The sequence below is a fragment of the Pelodiscus sinensis genome, chromosome 1 (assembly GCF_052426305.1).
Source record: "Pelodiscus sinensis isolate ZL-2025 chromosome 1, ASM5242630v1, whole genome shotgun sequence".
NCBI classification, from domain to species: domain Eukaryota; kingdom Metazoa; phylum Chordata; order Testudines; family Trionychidae; genus Pelodiscus; species Pelodiscus sinensis.
Genome location: NC_143052.1, coordinates 9536280 through 9559140, shown reverse-complemented (window position 1 = coordinate 9559140; position 22861 = coordinate 9536280). Strand labels below are relative to the sequence as shown.

The following is a 22861-nucleotide window of genomic DNA, read 5'->3' as shown; positions in this document are numbered from 1 at the left end:
TCTCCAGGCAATTCAGTAGCTTCTCAGATAAAAATGGGTCTCTATCTTACTGACTTGGACACCAGACTGTTTTGGTGGTGTGCTCCTACAGAAGGTGACTACCTGGTGTCCAGGACAAATGGAAAGCTATTGATTATTCTGTGGTGTGACCACCTGGTAAATGAGATGAAAGGCATGATGCTAGAATTTGCTAGTGCTGATTAAAAAAACTTAGGCACATCTATTTTTCCTCTTTGATATAAATAACACGAATTTGGGGACAGCTGTCTGAAAAGGAGTGATTCAAACCTATGGATGATAAAATTAAAAGCTAAATATAAGCTCCCAGTCTAGTGCTGCTGTGAGGAAAAAACCCAATGTGGTTAACAGGTGACATGCTAACTTTCACATGCGTTAAACTCCCGAGGCAGTAATTTCTTGAGCTTTAATGTGACCGGACCTGGAAAGTTACTGTTTATCAGCAGCATTTAAACCAACCTATCTAAGGAATAGAGAGTAAAATAATTCTGTAGTTTGAAATTGAGAGTGAAACTTTGTTAACATTGGCAAGTGAATTTGATTGTGGACTTGTGATCACTCTATAAATAGGTTCAAGGTAACAATATAAATGAGGAGAATCAGTCTCACTCGATGTAGAGGGAGCTAAAGAAGGAAATGTTTTATGCTGTGCGGTAGATGGAGCTGTGTATAAACAGGACTGAGTAGAGACATCTGGGCTATGTCTAGATTACATCCCTCTTTCGAAAGAGGGATGTAAATTAGGCAGATCGAAAGTGCAAGTGAAGCACATTTAAATAGCCCGTGCTTCATTTGCATATTCATATCCATTCGCCATTTTGAGAAAGGGTATTTCGAAAGTGAAACCACAGTCTAGACGCAGTTCTTTTTTCAGGTGGTAGCTGTTAAAAAATATAAGAGCAGCCCATCCACACTGAGCTTGTTTAGGCCTTTTATGGCTCTTAATTATGCCTGGACTGCTCATGAGCTGTCTCTGCAGATGAATTGAGCATGCTTCCTTCATTCCAGAGCTGTGGGGGTAAAGCTGGTCTCTTCCAGCTTGGGAAGAGTTCCCCGTAAACATTTCCAAAGTCACTTTATTGTTCTCCTTCAGATCCCTCTTGAAACTCGCCTTAGGCACGATGCCTGCAAAAAAATTTGACAATGGCTAGGCTGCTGGTGGACTGAGACCACAGCCTATCGTACTGACCAGTTTGTCTCACTGTTTCCTTATTCCTCTGTCTGTCTGTTTAGTCTGGCCTTCTACTTACTCTGCAAGTTATTTGGAACAAGACTGTCTCTGTGTTCTGTTTGTGCAAAGCCTGGTGCAAGTGAGTTGGTGGTGCTCATGACTGTGGCTCCTGTGCCCTAAGATAACACAGATGATAAATAAGTACCATGGTGAATCAGAGCCAGCATCACTCTTCCATAAATAGCTGTTTGCAGTGGCAATGAAGGTCATCTTTAGCACTGCAAGCACACTAAGATTAATGATTGATTTAGTTCTGTTTTCTCTACATTCCTTCCTTTGGCATCTGCAGATCACAGTACCGGAAGGGTTCACACAAACAGGAAGAGAAGTCTATAGGAATAATTAAGGGCCTTAAGGGACTGACTAAATCTTTATGAAAATATTAATGACCTAGTTTGTTTGTGTGGCTCTAATTGGTGACTATAACATGGTGAAGTGGGGCTTGCTATTTGTAGCTGAGTACCAATAGCTGAAGGGTATAGACATTAAGGATGGATAGTACTACACTGAGGATATTCTGAGCACATTCTTGATCTTGAGTCTCACGCTCCCAGCCTGAGCATCAGTTAATGAAAAGACCAAAAATTATGGGACTGAATGAAAGGGGGTTTTCACTGGGGTATGGATGATCAGGTCCAGGCTAGTGTGATCTGATGTTCTTAACTCTTTGAAGGTTGCTTGGCCTGGGAACAAAAGTAGGTGGTCTTAGTCCAGTTCCTTCTGCACATCGCAAAAAGCAATCTCGTTCAGTGCTAATTGGCATCCATAGGCCAAGTCTACAGTAGACCTGGCAGCTCGGCTTAAGGTATGCAACTCAGGTATGTGGAATACGTTACTGGAGTTGGCTTACCTTAAGCCCAGCTTGGCAATGTCCCCACAGTGGGAGGCTGATGGGAATAAACTTCCCTTACTCCTCACAAAGGCAAGAGTATCGGATGCCAGCAGGGGCACCCTCTGAGTTTGATTTAGCGAGTCTTCACTAGATCCACTAAATTGAACTCTGGAAGATTGAGCATGGCAGCAGTGATCTTCTGTTTGATGTAAACAAGGCCTTCATTATCTCCATGCCAATTCAATCCTTGATTGCCCAGCTGAGACCAGTGCTTTTTTGTTTAAAAAAAAATTTGCCGGTACTCTTTAAGACCCAGCCGACTGTCAGCCATTTTCATTATAGAGGTGCTGGTACTCTCTGTTCTTTTCAGGTAAGCTCTGACTGGAGGTGCTGGTACTGTGTACTGGGCAGTACCATCACAAAAACAGCACTGGCTGAGACAATATCATAGTGAGAACTCATACTTAATAGATGGCTATTCTAAGACAGAAATCATCTGGAAGAGTAGCAAAATGCAGGACAATGTAGCACTTTAAAGACTAACAAGATGGTTTTTTGATCTGAGGAAGTGGGTCTGGCCCACGAAAGCTCATCATCTAATAAACCATCTTGTTAGTCTTTAAAGTGCTACATTGTCCTGCATTTTGCTTCAACTACCCCAGACTAACACGGCTACATTTCTATCACTATTCTGGAAGAGTAGTTTGGAAGATGCTTGTTTTACCTTGATGATGTCTCCTCTTTGTATAAGTACAATTTTAAGCTCTAGTGCGCTGTTGATTGCCTTTCAGAACATTCATGATACAGTGAATTAACTAAAAACTGAAGGGGAAAAAGAGATTGATATAGTGTTATAGGATTTTGTGACTGCATTATATTTTCCTGTATGACACTGCTAGCCTCTGACAACACCCACTGCAACATACACCTGAATGAACATTGTGCTAGGTAAACACAGCATGGGCAAGCTTTAATGTCATTAGATATTTTAAGAAGCTTGTATTTCTTATGTGAGCATCTGGATAATTTGTTTGGCTCTTGGCTTTTTCCACAGTTTCAGCTTCTTGCTTCAGCACTGTTCAAGTCTGGTTCAGATTTCCCCACTCTGGGTGAGTATTATAGTAAACTAGAGATGAAGTATTCTAAAACCTGTGTAGCCAGGTTTATTACTGTGGTAAGATTTCTTCCATTGCTGTTGTGGTGAAACATGTGTAGGCCATAAATGTATTAGCCCTTTTACAGTCTGAATGTTAAGTGCCTTTATGCTCTGTTGTAGCCATGTTAGTCCCAGGATACTAGAGCAACAAAGTGAGTGAAGTAATATATTTTATTGGACCAACTTTTGTTTGAGAGAAGCTTTCAAGTTTACCCAGCGCTCTTCTTCAAATACTAAAGGATCAATAAAAAAAATTACTTTGTTCATCTTTTCTCCTATCAGATATTTGAGAAGGAACGTTTCTATTCAGCGGTGTTTAGTGCCTCACACCCATTTTTAAAAAAGCAGTTCTCAGTGGTTTCAAGTTCAGGTCTTAGTGAATCATTTTGTAGCTCTTGATACCCACTGTGCTGTGCCATTACCCAAATAAACAGAAGCCTTGGTCAAAAGAAAGAAACTTGTCACACCACTTGGGAATCCAGCAGCATGGTTCCAGATTTTCTGTTTGCTGTGAAAATACCATGCTTTCCCTAGATCAATTCAGTTGTTTGTTCTTGGCAAAACCGGCTCTTTGGACAGCATGTCAAAAACAATAAAGGTAACAAATGTGTAAACTTACAAAAGCAAGAAATCCAAAAACATAATTGGTTCCCCCTGATATCCAACAGCAACAAATTGCATAGTTATTAGAATGATAATATCTATGGAGAGTGACATCGGAGAAACTTTCATTTTTGTAGCTTTATGCTGCCAGTTTCTGAATTCATACAATGTAAGCATTGATAATTTCGGTATTACCCGAATTGGCAATTTACAGCCTCAAAAATGGAGTAGAAAAAAAGAGATTTCAGAGTTGGTTCTAATAGATGAAGAGGTTATTCTGATTTTGTTGAAGTATTATCAACAGAACTACTCTTTTCTAAGATGAGTTTTTAAATAGTCATCTTGATATGCCAGAGAATTTTTTATTTCAATGTTCTAATGTAACCAGGTGAATTATCCTCTATCATAGTAGGGATGTAATAATGTAGTTGATTAATCAATAAGCAAAAACGTATAGGTTAATGCTATAGACTACACGTATCTTCCCTTTGCCCGTACCAGAAATTTTTTTTGCAGGCTGGCCAGCAGCCTGGCTCAGACCTGGCTCGCACTGGGTCCTGGACCTACCCTTGCTGTGGCTCTGGATTTAAAATGTATTAGGAGCCAGGCGGATAGGCAGCCAGGCTCACTTCTGGCTTGTGCTGGGTCCAGGAGCTCAGTTCAGCTCTCCTCCTCCCTCCTTCCCTCTCCCCCCCTCTCCCCCGGACAGGGGCTGCTGCCACCCCGTGCTGCTGCCTCTGTATCAGAGGCTGCAAGCAGCCGGTCTGAGAGGGGAGCTGTTTTTAAACTGGCTCACCACCTCCCACCTGGCATCCCACACTGCTGCCTCTGATACAGAGGCAGAAGCGCAGGGTGGCAGGGGCTCTTCGGTAGTGCACTGCTGCCTGCCTGACCTCCAGGGACTATAGAATAGTCCTGTAACCGATAAGAATTCATGAGGTTAATAGACTATTCAATTAACTGAATAGTGGTGTCAAGGAATGATCTATTGTGACATTCTCACTGTGTATGAGCCAGAGTTTATTTCCCATAAAGAGCTAAAACTAAATATTCAGATTATATTTTAGGAGAATTTTTCCCTTTTTTGATTTTGCTTTGTTCGTCTGCTACGTATTTGAGAGAGTTTTTATCTATTCAGGAACTCCTCCTCCTAAAAGGTAAGAGCTAGGACCACCAAATTCGGTATACAGCTTCCTCTCATCATAATTTAAAACAACATAAGAGTTTTGTTGTGCCAGGTAAATGGGATGTCCCTGGAATGGGATGGCTGTAATAAAACCATACCGAAAACAGACAATCACCAGGCTGGTGAAAGGGGTTGTCTGGGGATAGTCTCCCACCCCTCTTCCACCCTCCCTCCCATTTGTACAGGGACATTACTGGCCATTTCCCTGTGTCAAGAAGCAAGGGGAAAGTGCACAGTTCACTGCCTTTCTCACTCATGCTTGGGAGCACAGGGGAGTCAACAAACCTAGACCTGCCCCAACTGGGGAATATGCACCCTTTCCCTGGCTTTGCCTGCTGGGTGAGAGGCATTTCTTACCTGGCCCCAAGCTGCTGGGATGAGAGAGGACTGGGTTAGTCCTCTTTCCCTGGGGCAGCCTGCATCCTGAATCCCTTATTTCTAACCTCACCACAAAGCAGAGAGTCAAATGAAGTACGTACACTTTCATTTTATTTCCCAAAAAGTAAATTAAGGCCTCTATCAACACCTGGTAAATATTCTAGTATAAAATGTTTCAGCTTCAAAAAGTTTATAACTTTAGAAATCATCTAAACTCTCCTACTTTGTAATTGGATAACATGGTATTCCAATATTTTTCATTACATGATTAAGGAAATACACAAGTATTTTTCTTTTACTAGTCCTGTTAAGATTAATATCCATATTGCAGCAATGTGAATGTTGGGCCTTTCTTTTTGTGGCATGTACTTTTAAAGGTAAATTCTCCTTGTTTTCGTCAATGCGACAAGTTTGAATTCATGTATGAGTTGAACTTCTGTAGTCCAGCACCCTTGAGACCAGACCAGTGTTAAACTAGAGAATTTGCCAAACCATGGGAGGTCCATATTGTGTAGCATCATTGCCAACACATCCACTGCTTACTGGGCTCTTAGAAGACATTTAGGAGTAAAGAAGAGCTAAATAACGGCACAGAACACTGAGACCCAGGACTGATGACTGTAAACAAACTTAATGGGACCGCTGGAAACTTGGCCACACCTTTGATAAACGGACATCCAGCATAATAAAATCATGCCAGACTCAGTATGTTGCTGGGCCAGAGAGTGCCGGATTAGAGAGGTTCAACCTGTAGTAAAAATAAGTGATTGAAACATGACCTCTTTGGGATACCAGTGACTTGATTCTTAGAAATCAAAGAAGAAATTACAGTGTATGTATAAATCCATTGCCATTGGCTGATGTAGGCTTGAGCATGGGACAGAAAGATTGGTGGCTCTGGATACTAGGCCTGAAAAAACAACTTGGACAGCCAGTAATGATGTGTGAAGCAATGTTGGGAAAAACTTCTGGGAAAGCCAGTGCAGTGATGTGTATTTCAGAAAAGGGGGTGAAGAGAGAATAGGAGCTATTCTTTATTCCTTCAAAAGGTATCAACATGGCACATTACATTGCTTAATGTATTTCATGTTTTAAATTTGACTTCTTCCTTCCTGTCTTTCTGCCTCTCCCAGGATTTTCAGATGTTGACCATACCTACGCGCAAAGAACTCAGCTCTTTGATACATTAGTAAATTTCTTTCCTGACAACATGACTCCTCCAAAAGGCAACTTGGTAGACCTCATCACACTGTGACGGAAAAATCTCGGGACTTGTGGAAGCGGGGTGGGGGGAAGCATCCATTTTCAGCATTTTAATTTTTTTTTTTTTTTTTTTTTTTTTTTTTTTACTGCATTGATTGACTGCTGTGTGCAGTAATATAGTGAGTGATCCCTGGGTCTTTGAAAGGGGCTTTATACTTGTGTAAAGAATACCTGAGGTTTTCCCCCTTGTTGAATTAGGCAATAAAATGTAACTGACATACATATATATACACACACACATATATTTTCTGATTTTTGACTTAACAGCTAATGTAAGAAGAAATAATCAATCATGCAGTCATCCTTTCTGCTTTTCAGGGAAATGCTGAGATTTTTCAGGCTCTTTGAAACTGAAGATGGCTTTACTTTTTTTTTTAATGCCCCTTGCTTTATTGTAACTAGTCATGACGTTTGTTTTGCCCTGCTGGCTTTATTCACAGCAGTTGTGTAACTCGTCAGCAGGACTTTGCTGTACGTTAAGGTAATGTGTGTCTTTATTGACTTGAGTCTTGTAACTGTAATGTACAGTGTGAAGGAGGATCTCTCAAATTTGCCACCCTCTTTTAGTGTTGAGAAACTGACTAACACTAGTGTGTAACTGGATTTGCTGCAGAGTGTGAACATAAATATTTAGATGGTGCTACTGTAAATGCCTGGCTTCCATTCTCTGAAGCCTTCTACTTAAAGCTAGTAGTCAAGTTTGAACCTCAGAAAACCCTTTGAAAATAAGTGCAGACGGTGCTGGTACAAGCATTTCTTCGGGGATGGTTTTATGTCTGTGCCTATCCTGTGCTGGTTTCATAACAAACTTTGCAAATCTTTGTAGATTTCTACAGAATTGGGTCTTCCACATCCCCCATGCCCACTCTGCACTTCTACAGCACTTCAGCCTGGATGCAGTTTTTCCAAAGCAGCACATCTGGGTTTACATACCTGTTGGCTCTGTGTGTGTATTTGTGCACGAATGTGAAATTTAATGAAGATTGTTTTCAACAGCTTGTTTTTCATCCTTGTCCTATGTAGCGCAGCTCATTTAAGTGCAGCTTAGAATTCTGTGCACAAAGGCCTCTCCCCTCATTTAAAGTTTGGATCTATTAAAGTAAGCTGAATGTGTATGTCCAGAAAATGGACTTTATTTTCACCTTTGCAGAAAATGTTTTTTGTATGTAGGCCTAAAAGTTGGGCGCTGCACTGTGTCCATAAAGTATAATGGACACGTGCACCTCATGTTAGCATATATTCAGTGCCAGAAAGCATGCAGTTCAAACTGGTTGATAAATTATATAAAGACTATAGAGATTCATGTCTAGAGGGCCAAGAGCCCATTGGACAGGAGTCCTGATTTCCTGTGGCTGAATAACTTACAATACTTCCAGTAAGTTCAGTGTATATGCAAGGATGGATTGGACTTTTTAAATGAAAAGAAATGACAATGAAGAATATTTTTTCATAGTTCTAGTATCCTTGTGCTTTCATTCAATTAGCCCCCTTCCTCCCAGCTCCAGTACATCAGAAATGATGAAGAAAAAATTGTAATATTTCACTTAAGCTGTTAAACTTAACAGAAATTAACAGTACATTAGAGGCTGGATTTGCTTTAAAAAGTTATTAGACTGGACATTTTTTTTCTTGAGAAGATTATAGATATAGCTTTTTTAAGTTATCGCTAATTTACTGTTTGGCAAGTAACTGATAAATCAGAAAATCAATGGAATGCACAGTTGAGCAAATACAATGTCAAAGTTTTCCCAGTGACATGAAAAAGTGCCGTGCCACAGTTTTTTACTGCATGTTGTAACCTTCTGGTTTTTGCTAGATAAAGGTGTGTTAAACCATATGGATTAGAACTTTGCTGATTAGTTTTGCTAATCTAGAGATAAAATTACAGTCATTAGCATTGTGCCATAGCATTGCTGTCCTGTAACTAAATGACATTTTGCAGTCCTCAAATCCCAAGGTTTACAATTGTGTGCTATTTATCATAGTAGTGTGATTATGCCTTGTGTTCACAGAAACAAACTTGCTCACAACTTCAAACAGGTAATGCTTTTTTTTTTCATTCCCTTTCTTTTTCCCCAAAAAAGCCTTTCTAATCAGTTTGTCCCAAGCATTTGCTCTTCTAATTTTCATCTCTGACTGGTGGTGTTTTTTAGTATGTTACCTTTTAACTTTATTTAAATAAAGTTGAACCAAAGTGAAACCAGTTATTACATAGTAGCCAAGAGTGTAGATTTAGTAAAACATTTAATAAAAAGAACAAATATATCAAGATGGTAACCTCATTGAGAAGCATATCTTGCAAATCAAGCTGTGATTAAGTGAATACATATTCACTTCATTAAAGTAAGGCATGATCTCTGTGTGATTTGATGGGAGACTTTCAAACACAATTAGCTAGGATGTGTGTGATTTTACTGAAAACTGTCCCAGGTAAAAATCTCATGGGCTTAAGCCTATTCACTTAGGGGCAGGTGGGAGGTTGTAGATGCCTGTAAGTACAGAAAGTTAAATTTTCTAGCTTAGTGCTTCATCCACAGTGACTGATGATCCGGTCTCTTAACCTAAGATAATGGAAGTACTTGAATATCAAATATTGATGCACATCTGTTACATACACAGACAAGGTTTACTAATTCTCTCCCTCCATACACATACCATTGTGTGCATTTTATTGCTTCTAGCTGGTGATTAACTAGCTGCCATTTCCACGGCTCCTGTCCTTTTAAAGGACTGTTTGATGTACAACTTGACACACATGCATTTGCAGCTGTATATTTATGGAGCAATCGAGGCACCCTGTGGCCAGATAGGTTTACCTGAAGTGTTTCCTATGGATTTGCTGCAAGGTATCCACTACTTCCTTGCCCTTTTTAAGGTTAGTAATCATAATTAAATGATTGGTGCTTTGTCATAGTATATACTGCATCTCTTGTATAGCGGATACAAATAGTACAAAAAACTTACTGCTCAGTTTCCTGAGAATGTACAGAAATTTCTGTAATAGCCTGTTAAAGTACTGTTGTGATATTAGATGTTTGGATTGTATTATGCGTGTGAGCATCATTCCAGGAACTAACTAGCTCCAAGCATTATGAAAATAGAGATGTCCAAACAGAAGAGATCAGGTTTTTTTAGAAATGTCATTTTGGAAGACGTGTTGTATAGTACACTCACTGGATAACCACATAAATATAAACACGTGCTTTATTCAGCGCTATCTTCATATGCGATCCTGCTTATTACATAGTGCCTCAAAACACTTTAACATCGAGCCTCCGTCCTGGCGTGGAGCACATGAAATAATATGTAGTTTACATGATCTTTACTTTATAAATGTATTGCCACATGTTATCCACACTGCAACTCTAGGACATTTCATTACATGGAAATTTAAATTGGATATTCTAAAATAAACATTGTCCCTTTAGCTTTAGTGAACATTTTCTACCAACTGAAGTCAGTAAAACCAAGACTGTTTTCACACACAACTGGTTTATTTGTAGGGATTTATATGGGGAGAGAAAAAGCTTTGTACCAACAATTTGAAGAATCAGAAGTGATCATTTAAATGTCTGCTATATCCAGTGCTTCTAGCAGAGCTAATGTCTTTACTGTTGTTGGTCTTCAGGATGGTTTTCTTTGGGACCGTGTTCAGTAGATAAGTTTTTATTTACATTAAGGCTGTTCTATGTATTCCCCTAAGTAAATGTTCCTGAAAAGCTGTGTACAAGTCTTCCTCAAAAAACAAGGCCCTTTGCCTACTGCAGATTGACAGAACGGAATCCAACGTTGGTTTATTGCCTTAGACGTGGATCGTGAACTTGTGGGAGTGAAAACAATACCTAGCACACCACTTGCCAGTGGATCTGAGAGCAGAAATCCATACATGTCCATATGTATCGTGTTTTAAATAAACGTGTATCTTTTGGATTCTTTCAAAAATAGTATATTAGGTAACAGCATCGTATGTAAAGTGGGACAAAAGGAAGGTTTTTTGCTTAATTTTTTTTTAAAGAAATCAAATTGACCAATATTCCATTAGACTGTTATCTGTAGTGGGAGGTCTCAGTTGTGACAGTGATAACACATTTGTCTGCAGGATGATAATTGTTTAAACTAGCTACTTTTCTTGTCTATCCTGACCCTGAGACAGTTTTGAGGTATAATTTGTCATAATCCAAACCCTTTTTTCTTGCTATCATAGTGAAGGGTGGTCATTGCTTGTAATCAGAAGAGGAGCTTATTCTGCCCTTTGCTCCCATGCACAGTACCCCTTATATGTAGTGTTTAGCTGAGAACAGTAGAAATTTAAATACTACAGGGCGTTCCCACTGTAAGTCACTCCGGTATACATCCGTTCCACACTGAAGTCATTGATGCGTGTAGGAATTGATGCATTCATTATAAGTTCTCCAATTCACTGCTCTGAAGTCCTGCAAGAAAACCCAACAAAACAATTTGCGCGAATGGAAGTCAGCCATGGGGGGGAAAAAAATTCCCTGCTTTAAGTTGTTTCGCTATCCGTCCAAGTTGTTTGCAAGGATCTTGGACTTATAGCAAGGATGGCCTATAGTATGTTAGGTTGCCTGTGATTTTGTGTGCGCATAAATTTCAGGTTGATTTATGAGTAAGGTCTCAGGTATTGTCTATGGAATGGTTTTCAAAGCCATGTTGAAGCATTTATTTTGAAACATCAGTGTGGGTAGATAGTCACAAAGGGTTTGCCAACAGACCTTGGGTATCAGATTTTAGCTTGATCAGCCTTGATGGTGTACTTCAGAAAAGCCCCTGCACTGATTTTTCTTCAAGAATAGTTTTGACTGAGACACAGAAATGGCGTCCAATGTAGGCATTCTTTTCCCTGAGGAAACCCATCTTTCTTGCCAGAGACATCAGTAAGGTGAAAACTGCTGAGCAGAATATAATTAATCTTTACACTTGCATAACTCTCTTCCCAAGAATGAATTGCAATAAATAATCCATTATTTCTGGATGGGAGGTAGTGTCATCTCTTATGTTCATAGCTAATTCTTTCTTCTTCCCAGAACCTAAAAAGATCTGTCATCCTATGTATGGAAATGTATGTTATAAAACCAGTTGCTGGAGGAAACAGACTTGGTATACTGAGTTTTATTTTTTCACCTGTTTCTTCTATGAACAAAAAAATCGGGAAATCTTCAATTGCTCATGAATGAATCTGATCTACAGTGTAATAGGTTGCATGTCTGACTTCACATCTTTTCCTGCAATCGTTATATCTCTTGTGAGATGGAGAGTATAAAAAGTCATAAATTTGCTATAGCTTGCTATCAGCTTGTTAGAGTATCACACAGAAAAAGCATTACAGAATAAGCACCACTAATCTCCACTCAGTGGTGACTACACAAAAGCTATGAACGCTATATAGTTTAAGTTGGTAGAAGTTATGTCACTCAGGAGGATGAATGAGACCTCCCATCATCTCTCTCCCTCTCCCCCGGGACCACCGTTGTGGTGGTGTGGACAGCATCATGTCAACTGGAGAGCTACCACCACCACTTGCAGGTTCTGGAGTAAACTGACAGGAGAGCGCACTTCTATCAGCACAATTGTGAAATTATCTAGCACAGGAATATAGTATATCCTTGGAGATTGGGCACATAGCATTTTGCAGTGTTGAGAAATGCTATATCTTTTAGTACAATCAAAGAATTGGGTGTAGGTATTGGCAAAGGACATTAAGAGCAGGTGACTTGGTGTAAAAGAATAAATTGCATGCATAACCTGAGCAGACTACAATAATTTAAAGATGCAGAGTCAAAAGTTGCTGCATCTAAATTATATTAGGATTTGTACATTTGTAGTGAGAAATGTGCAAATCCTAATATAGTTTAGATGGAGTTAAAATGAAAAGTTATTTTTGGTTGAATTTCTCCCGACTACCTGATCAATGTGGCAAACTATAAACACCCGTAGCATTAATGCAGGAAAACCAGAAAGTAAATTGGCGAATTAATATGTGAAAGTGCATACTCAATGGCCAAGTCCAATTTTATTGTCTGTGGAGTAGAGTGTAGTGGGAAAAGTTGGGATAAATGAAAGGAAAATAGGTAGCTAAAATTCCTTGAGTATTTGGAGGTAAATTTAATAATATAAGTAAGGAATTTAAAACTCGAATTATTCAGTGACTCTTTACTTGCACATTTTGAAATAAAATCCCAGCTCCTGTATTGTTGCCTTGTTCTTCGCATCAAAAAAGCGTCTATTGGCAATGGGGAAGTGCTGTGTGAAGCCATGAGAGATGCCCTGGAAAAGAGATGGGGTTCTCTACCTTATGGTGGTGGGAGATGGGAATTCCTGATAGGGCTCTACAGCAAATTCCTCCTGTCAGTTTGAGCCCTGGTGATCTCCAAAGATATCTGTGGTTTGAGAAGCAGAAGCAAGATGCAGCTGTGTGTATTGGGGGAGCGGGGAGATTGAGACAGGGTGGAGTGGGGTTGAATTAAGGAAAAAGGGTTGCTTGCTCGGTGGCATGGAGTTTAAAATAGTGGATAAAGGAGATCTGGAGGATGTAATTGCATCTGGTCTTCAAAAGATTTGATAAGTTCTTCAAAAGGCTGTTCTGGAATCTTGATAACTGGTGTGAAAAGAGGGAACGCTGTCAGACTCAACACTGGTGTAGTAGTAGAGGGGAAAGGCATGAATAAGCAACTAAGGGCTTGTCTACACTACCACTTCAGTGGATGTAAATTCTGTCACTCGAGTGTCTGCAAAAAGACACCTTCCTAAGCCATGCAAGTTGTATTGAAAGTGGCATCCACACTGCACTGTGCCAGCATAGTGCATCTTCACAGCGGTGTGACTGTCAGGGTAGCACAGTAGCGTAGACTAGCCCTAACTTTTGGCTATGGGATGATTTTAATGTGCATGTAGACTAGTTGCAACTAACTCAGAATGTATCCAGAAAAAGATCTAGCCACTCTTGTGTCAGCTTAACAAAAAGTTCTGCTTGTTTCAGAGTCTGGTCTGTATTAGCAGGAGGATAACGAATAATAGAATACCAATTTACCATAAAGTGCCCACCTCCAAATCCCGAGTCTTCGTCATTTTAAGTACTTTTCAGTTTTGCGTAGTTGGTGCAGTGAGTTATGGGTGGCTAACACTTTCCTCTGAAAGCCACAGGATGTGGTTCATTTATTTATGTGAATATGATATTAGAAGTACTGTAATGAGTACAGCTTTATACTGGGTGCAGCATGAGGACATCAGCTTTATGGTATTCCTTTAATTGCTACCCTTACTTAACTAGTACTAGTGAAATGAATTGGTAAATGAGGAATTTGTAGATACACTGGAAATACAGGATTGTTTTGGTTGGTAAAATTGGTTTTGCTAGCTGCAAGCTCTGCTTTGCTCACATAATACTAATGACGCATGAGGAATCAATACTGCATGTGACACCTGTTTGCTTCCCAGTTTCTGGCCTTTTAAAATGAGCTCTTGGCTTGAGGGGTAGCTATTTTGCCACTTTGGTGAACTTAAGTGTTCAGGAAACAGATTTCTTTCTTTTCTCTTTCAATAATGTTTGTTTGTTAATCTGCACAATCTAAACATACTGATGGATGTCACTTTGCTAAACTTTGAAAATAAATGTTGTCCCATTGACACGGGTCAGAAACCACCGGGGATAGTACCTTGCTATACACTTTCAGCTGTTTCTCCAGCATGTTAACGTGTGTATTTTTAGTTGTGCCACTCGGTTTTTTGAAAGGCAGAGGTTAAAACATGAATCCTCCTCAGAGAGGTGTCTTAAGACGTGTCAGCCTGGGGAAATTCAAGCAGACGAGGTTTTTTAGCAGTGTAGCTTCCCATGTGGCTGCTCTGTTCCAGAAAACTACTCTGCTTTTGAGTGCACTAATTATTATGGAATTAATCTATTTTTATTTCGGAACAGCAGCCATGTGGGGGTTGATTCCAGTCAGCTTTCTCAGGTAGATATGCCCTTAACAGAAGAGGGTTCCCTTCAAGGATGTAAAATCCTCTTTGTTTGTTTAACTGGTTAAACAACATTTAACCAGTTAACTAGTTAACCGGGGTCATGCAGAGGGGCAGCAGTGTGGGGTGGCAGCTGGCTCCCTGAGAGTGGGCCCAGATGTTGGAGCTGGCTTAAAAGCCAGCTTCCAGTATGCACCAGCTGCCACCTCATGCTGTGGGCTCTGCAATAGAAAGCTTATATTATAGCGCCTGCAGCGCAGCTGGCTCTCCAGGAGTTGGGTCAGGAGCTGGTTCCCAGCGTGCGCCGGCTGCCGGCCCCTATTCTGGGGAGCTGGCTGCACTGAGGGCTTCGCAGTATAAGCTTTATACTGCAGAACCTAGAGTGTGCAGCCACTAAGATTTTTCAGCAGTTACAGAGTTACATAATTAACAGCTTTTTAACATCCGTAAGTGGTTGTCAGATCTTTTATGTAAGATTTTTGCTCTTTGGTTCGGATTGTCTATGTTGACATTCTCAGCAAAGGGGCAAAGGATCGAATGGAGTTGTGAACTGGGTTACCCACATATGCCTGGAGTTACACCCCTAGGTCTCCAGCACATGGCTGTGTCCTCCCAATAGTGAAAATAGTATGCAGGGACATTTTATTTCTGCTGCCTCTGTTGTGCCTGAATTTAATGGGAGGGTTAGTTCAAAGCCCATTGCTCATTTAAGTCCTAAACTGCTAATATGGCCCAGTTTCCACATGTGGGCCAACTCTTTACCTGCAGCAACCCAAGCTCAGGGCTCTTTCTGAAGTTAACGCACTTCTTATGGGCGCCTTCCTTCTCTGGGTTGTCAGTGCCCTTACCTATTGCATCAGAGGGCGAACTTCCATCTCCGGCTTTGGCATGTCAGAGGGGGATAGCAAAATGAGGAAACAGTCCTGCATCTCTTGTAACAATCCTACTGGCATTCCATTGACTGGGAGTTTAACTATGGGGGTTGGGGGATGTTTGAGTTTAATTACCACACTGAAGCTAAACGTTGCTAACATAATTAACCAGGTGGACACAGGCCTAGAGAAACTGCTTGACAAAATGACCACTGTGGGAAGAAAGTAACTTCAAAAGGAAAACATTGTGGCTAGTGTTTCTCACTTTTTCCATGGACAGTGGTTGGCCATCCTGGCCCTCTCCCCAGTTCCTTGCTCTCTAGCATGTTCTTTTCCATTGTGGTTATTCTTTTCTAGCCAAGTGCCAGGGCACACCTAGTTTTCTGGTGCTGATGTTCTGGATAGTGGATCATTTAAATTCCCTTCCTTCTGCCAGGTCACCCTTGTGACCACTTCTCTCCAGAGCTCCTCAGTATCATTCATACCATAACTGCAAAGAAGTTGGCATCGATTTATCCAGGCCTCAGCCACGCTCTCAAAGACCTGATGGCCCAAGGACAAAGGACAGGAAATCATGCACTCTGATTCCCCCAGCAACTGCCTTCTGTTCTGCCAAGGTACCATTTCAGCTGGAGAGAGCTGGCTACGCACAGCCCTCCAAACACCCAACATTGTGATGGGGTCCTAACAGCCCCAACCAGTAATAAAGCCCTCCCTTTCCACCTGCAATGCGTAAATTCACACCACTAGGGAGGAGTATGGCCTTCCATTATTCAGAGTCCGTACAGATTATCCAACTGGCTCCTTTAGAATGAAAAGTGCAAGAGCAGCATCTTCCAAATGTCAGGGCTGCACTTTCAGGTGAGCTTTGCTGCCTCTCTTCTCCACACGAGAGCATTAAATTGATGTATAATATTAGACAACGCTTTTCCGCTTGCTGTGCTCAGCTGCACAGAGCAGCAAATCTGTTTAGAACATGTTAGGACACATCAGCTATAATGCAGAATAATCATCAAGTAAGTGGCCATTGTGAAAGGTGAAGACAGATGTAGAAAATACTTCCCAGCTGGAAGTAGGAGTTTCAACAGGAAGCCGTTGTAAGGTGACTTCTGTTTAGATCATAATAAAAAAGTGGGTTAACTTAGGTGAACTACTATGAACTGAAAATAGAAGAGGGCTATACCAAAACGTCAGCTCCTGCTGACAAACTACACCATTCCAAGCTTCATTGATACTAAACTGCAGATATTTCTCAAGGTTGATTTTGAAAATTCATTTAAGAGAACTCCCTAATGCAGGGGTTCTCAAACTGTGATACCGCGACCCCCCTCTAAGTTGCTCGCGACCCCCCAAGGGGTCAGGACCCACAGTTTGAGAAACGTGGCCCTAATGCATCAATATCCAAGGTATTGGATCAATTGATGCAGACTTCCTTCAAACAGCGAGCCGCTGCGGGATGCCAAAGCTGCCTTTTTCATAGAGTACCTTGTCCTAGCGGAGAAGGTGATCGTCAAAATCTTTGGGGAAAGGCTCTTCTAAGAGAGAAATGATTTCTTTTTAAAGTGTCTTCAGTGCTCATGCACTGCTCAATTTACAAGTGGGAAAAAATGGCTTCCCCCTGCAGAGTTTCTGGGCTCTAAACACTGGGAGTTCTCTCTCTGATCTCTGTTCTGCTGGGAGCTTTGCTGCTGCATGAGGTTGGAGCGTAGCCAGCTTGCTCTTCCATAGCAGTGTTGACTCTGCTGCCAGGGGCAAACAGACATCATTCATTTGCTTTGGTCAGGCTCTACATATAAGACCTAACGCTGCTTCCCCATGCTTCATTGAGTAGGAAGCTGTTTTTAATAGTCACTTTCCATCCTATAGCTATACTTGATGGTTCTTTTGGTTGTCAGGATATTTATGAAGGGAAAATAGCATTGAAAGCTTAATGTCTTCCATCTAGTCCCCATCTGTGGAAGGTTCATGCCTTGGGGTGAGAGCAAGGACATTGCTTACCTCCCATGGCATTCTCTGGGTAGCTACAACCCTGTGCTCTGGGGGTAGGACTTAATCTTGCAAATAATTCCAGGGTGACGCTGCCAAGAGTTCTGTGCACTGTTTGCAGAATCTGGCTTGAAATCAATGGCCTGATGGCTGGGCATTGTCTATTGTCAGACCCTCTAATTGTGGGATATCGTGAGATTGCATCCCAGTAACTTCTACACACGCCAGCTTGGTGGTATGGCTGAGCTTCAGGTCTCGCGTGTTCCCTCCTTTCTTAAAACACCTAGCGCAAGCTTTGTATCTCTAGGCGCACTGACTGCTTGGACTAAGCTGTGATGGTTTCAGTGGGTGCCATGAGAAGTGCCACACACTCAACAGCTATAGGATAGAGATGTACCAAGTCCTCAATATTTACAGTACCTTGGACAGTGATTGCAGAGATATTAATGATGCTCACAACAGACTTTCTCCTATATCATTTGGGCACAGCACCACTATCCTCCACCTAACAGCCTGGGTTATTAGCTGTTGTTGTGCACCTGAGGAATTGATTTGTGGTCAGGCTAATCTGGATCGGTGATTGACCCTTACATTGGAGAACACCCATAAATGCAAATGGGAGTTGCACCTTCTCATAAAGAGAATGTATGTTTCGCTGTTGTCATCTTTGAAGTCGAACTTCTGCCTGTTCTCTGCACCCTATGTCATGTGATAATCTGAACCTTTGGCATCCACCTCAGTCATTATCTGCTGCCCATGTTAAACCCCCAAAAACTGCCCCATATGGTGCTTTGAGATGAACTTCTAGTCAAGAATTGGCACATCTGTTTGATATGGTGCATAGTTGCATTTCAGTTCTGAATATACTTATGCCCATATGAGTTTCTTTAGGTGGATATTCACTAATCATTTGCCTTACCGAACACCTGCAGTAGGAGACCTAGGCTGAGAGTTGCAGAAGAACATTTGAATCCCCAATGGTCCTGCAGAGATGCATTCTGTGAGCTGTTGTGACATTTTCATGAGCAGGTAGAGGTCTACATTGAATACTCATACAGCACTGACTGCGCTCTTAGGGCACACCACATTAATAACGAATGCTCTGGGATACTGACCCGATTGTCTATTTGCATCTATCACATTTTCCTGCCCTACTTCCGTAGCTATTCAGACTTCTTGTTTTGTTTTTAATTTCCCTTCTCTGCCCCTTGGCAATGTTATGATTCCTGGGTTGTTAAATACGTAAGCACTGCTCTGTGAATAAATGAATGGGTGAGCTTGTGAACCATGACAAATGTAGAATTCCGCTGTATGTAATGTACATATGGAAAGAATGTATTTTATTCAGTTTTTTTCTTAATAAAAGTATATACCAACAGGATGTGAGATTTTGGCTACTGTATGTTCATTTCAGTACCATTTTCTCCTAGGAATTGAAAGTCTTTTAAGCATGATTTCGAGGGGCCACATGGAAATTGTGACTTTTGGTACATATTGAAATGTATATTACAGGTTACTGCAAAAATAATTGTGGTGAGTTTGTTGAGCATTCTCAACTCTGCCATAAAGAGAGCCTGAAAGGTACCCGGAGTACTGCAATCAGTGCTCAGCTGTGTCTGTGCCATGGGGCTGGTGCTTACCAATCAGAGTTGTGTTTGGAAGGAATATATGGTCAGAAGGGGAAGATGCATAGGTAGGATAGAACGCAGGCAGTGAACTAGCTGAGACATGCTCCCATCCTCCATGGTACACTAGTCTAGCCAGTAGCCGGGATGCTTGCTTATGTTTTACTGCCGAGGATAGGTCGTGTGGAGGACCTGATTCCTGTCTATTGCACCAGTGCGGTTACACTAACAAGACTTCTGTGAGCAGAGAGACTTCTTGTCCAAGTTACCTTGGGACTTAGGAGCTGGCATGGCAGGCTGCCTAGGCAGCAGCAATATGCAGGTTGAGCCCAAGATGGGACTGTCTGTGGTTGGCTGGTGTGTTCCTGGATCAGAGAGGGGCAAATTGAGGGAAGTGTTCTGGGCAGCAGTGGAGTCTCCAAAGGTGATTGCTGGGTTTATAAATGTTATGCCCTAATCAACTCCCATTGACTTAAGCTACGACTACACTGCACAGTTACTTCGGAGTAGGCTATTTTGAAATAGCATGTTTATATTGCAGGGAAGCCTCAAAATTAGTCCGCGGACGGTTTCCCTAACGTAGACGTGCTTTCTCGATTTAGAGCCCCAAGAGGAATAACTTAGAATGGCCCTGGTAAGGGGCTATTTCGAAAGAGTAGTAGTGGAGCATCTTACACACGCCTTACATTGGAATAGGCGTTATTCCTCGTAGAATGAGGTGTACAGAAGTCGGAATAACACATCCGTTATTTCAAAATAACAGAGTTGTGGTGTAGACACTCATAGTGGGGTTTTTTTTTTTTTTTGGAATAGCCATTAATCCGAAATAACTTGGCTATGTAGACACACCTTTAGAATGAGTATGTGCGCTGCCACAAGTACCGCCTAGCTCTTGTATTGACGGCCCCTTTTTGTGGATACAGATGCGGATACAAATTTTGTATCTGCGAAGGACTCTAGAGACATAGCTCAGCCTTGCTTTTTAGGACATATCCGTGCAGTGCACAGCTGTGGCTGTAGGGAGTTAAAGGCTGCCATGTATATAAATAAAATGAAGGATTATTTGGAACAGCCTGGCCCTAGCTTGAGAATGAGACAGGAATCCCTTTATGGCTCTGGCCCTCCAGCATGGAGTCATGGCTGAGAGGCATTGTCAGTTTAAATAGAAAGTGAAACAGATTATCAGTTGTCAACTGGCAAATCCACTTGCTGTGCAGCAGCAGTCCAAAAAGCAAACAATGTTGGGAATCATTAGGAAAGGGATAGAGAATAAGACAAAATATTATATTGCCTCTGTCTAAAACCATGGTACGCCCCATCTCGAATACGGGGTGCAGTTGTGGTTGCATCATCGTCTATTGGAATTGGGAAAGGTCAGCAAAAGACAGTGATTAGGGGGTGGAATGGCTGACAGATTAAAAAGACTTGACTTTAGCTTGGAAAAAACAAATAAGGCAGGATGTGTTAGAGGTCTATGGGATTGTGACTGATGTAAAAAAGCAAGGAAGGAAGTGTGGTTTACTCATAACTAAGGATAAGATTTTTTTTTTTTTTTGTCCTGCACAAAAATGAAAAATTCACGGAAGCCAGGACCTGTCCTTTTTATTAAAAATATCCCTGAGAAAATGGGGATCCGCGTGTCCTTGCGCTGCCTGAAGCGGAGTGGTTGCACAGGGGCTATAAGAAATGCCTGCAGCAGCGGGGAGCTATGGGGTGCCCCTGTTGTCCATGGCAACCAGGACTCCACTGTCCCTGGGAGCTTGGGAGTTCTGCTATCTTCAGATGCCTGGGAGGAGAGGGATCCTCACTGTTTGTAGCGGCTGGAAGTGATGGGCACTGACAGGTGGGGGGGTGTACAATAGTTATCTGCTCCCATGGGTGGAGAGGAACCCTGCAATTCCTGAACTCTACAGGCTGAAGACATAGAGGCAGCTGGAAGTCATGGATTCTATAGCTTCAAGAATGTCTATCACTAAATTTGTAGCCTTACTTGGAACACGAGAGCTAGGGGGTCACGTTCTGTATTTGGCAGAAAGTTTAAAACAAATATGAGGAAGACTTTTTTCACTCCAGTCAGTCAACCTATGGAACTCCTTGCCAGAGGATTTTGTGAAGGTCAAGACATTAACATGGTTCAAAAAATAGCTAGATAAATTCATGGAGGTTAGGTCCATCAATGGATATTAGCCAGGATGAATCGGAATAGTGTCCCTAGCCTCTGTCAAAAGCTGGAAATGAGTCACAGGATGGATCGCTTTGTGGTTACCTGTTCCCTCTGGGGCACCTGGCATTGGCCACTGTTGGAACATTTGGTCTGACCCAGCATGACTGCTCTTACGTTCTTAAATCTTCCATGCCTACGGTGGAAGTACACTGACAGACACCATTTGAGGGTCAGGCCCGTTGTCTGTAAAATTATTCTCCTGTATGGAAGATTTGGTTAAAAAACAACCCTCACCCGTAGTTCGTTCGTGTTCTCTCTCTGTCACTCTGAGCACTTGGTTTTCTGTGCCCCCTGCCTCATCATTCCCTTTCAGATGCCCATGTGCTAGCCCAGTATGGCAACAATAGTGTTTCTGGGTTTAATGCTGTAGGGGGATTGTGATGAGGATTAGGCATTCCTGGAGGCCAGCTGAGCCAATTAACCTAGTAGAAGGACTAGTTGACTAGCTGATAAGCAAATGTTTATTGGATAGGCAACATGCTAGTAGAGTAGTCACTTCCTCCCCCCACCCCTGCCGCAGCCTCTGTCCGAAAGGGGCAGCAAGGGGGGGGGGGAAGACGAGGGGTCCTTCAAAGCAATAGCACTGCTAGCAGCCTGGGGCCAGACCCCGGGCTCCACAATGTGCTGCTGCGTTGAAATGCTGCGTGCAGCCCGGGGCCAGCTGGGGTGTCCCCAGGCAGCACGTGGCGTTTCAAAGCGTCAGCGCCGCGTGGAGCCTGGGATCAGCAGGGGACTCCTGCGCTGACCCTGGGCTTCATGCGGTGCTGCTGTTTTGAAACACCACGGAGAGCCCAGCATCAGGGTGCAAGTGGCATTTCAAAGCGGCGGTGCCGCATGGAGCCCAGGATTAGCTGGAGTCCCCAGCTGATCTTGGGCTCCATGTGGCACTTTCACCTTAGAAGTACTGTTGCTATGCTTCAAAGGTGGAATCGTCCTATTGACTAATCGAATAGTCAATGCAAAATGCATCAACTATTCAATTAGTTAATATTTAACATCCTTAGTGGAGGAAAGCCCTAATTAGAGGAAGAGGGGGAGGCTATAGAAAGCTGGGAAGCTGGCTGCAGGAGGGGGCTCTTGCAGGGAAGTAGGCCACAGTCATTCCTGGAGTGGAAGGAGTTGGAGTTGGAGGTTGGCAAAGTTGGAGCAGAGGGATGCCAGATGGTAGGGAAAAGGCCCAGGGAAATAGCAGCGAATAGTAGGATTATATAGGGACTGACTCAGTGGTGTGGTCAGAAGGGTGGGCAGTTAATGGTGTGTTGAAGGACCCACTGGCTAAGAGACTCCAGCCCCTGGGGTCCATGTGCAGGAAGGGTTTGCCCCCCCTCTGCCCGGTGCTTCAGCCCAGGAGTGGGGCTTGAGTGCAGGTTCTGCTCCATGGCTGGAGCGCCAGGCAGGTGGATGGAGTCGGGTGAGCCCTCAACCCTGCTCCCCGGCTACAGGACCGGGTGGGCGGATGCAGTGGGACCAGCCCTCCATCCCATTCCCTGGTGGAGCAGGGTTAGTCCCCCTG

At 42.3% G+C, this 22861-nt stretch overlaps 1 protein-coding gene across 2 annotated transcripts in view; it reads left to right on the top strand.

Annotated features, from left to right (window-relative positions):
- MKLN1 (muskelin 1) overlaps positions 1-18880 on the top strand; it is a 168894-nt gene extending 150014 nt beyond the window's left edge. For both annotated transcript variants that reach the window (XM_075925725.2, XM_075925720.2), the window contains 2 exons: positions 3136-3190; positions 6538-18880. In XM_075925725.2, the coding sequence (XP_075781840.2) occupies positions 3136-3190; positions 6538-6659 (177 nt within the window). In that variant the 3' untranslated portion in view covers positions 6660-18880. The remainder of the gene's footprint in view (positions 1-3135; positions 3191-6537) is intronic.
- Positions 18881-22861: the final 3981 nt, after the last annotated feature.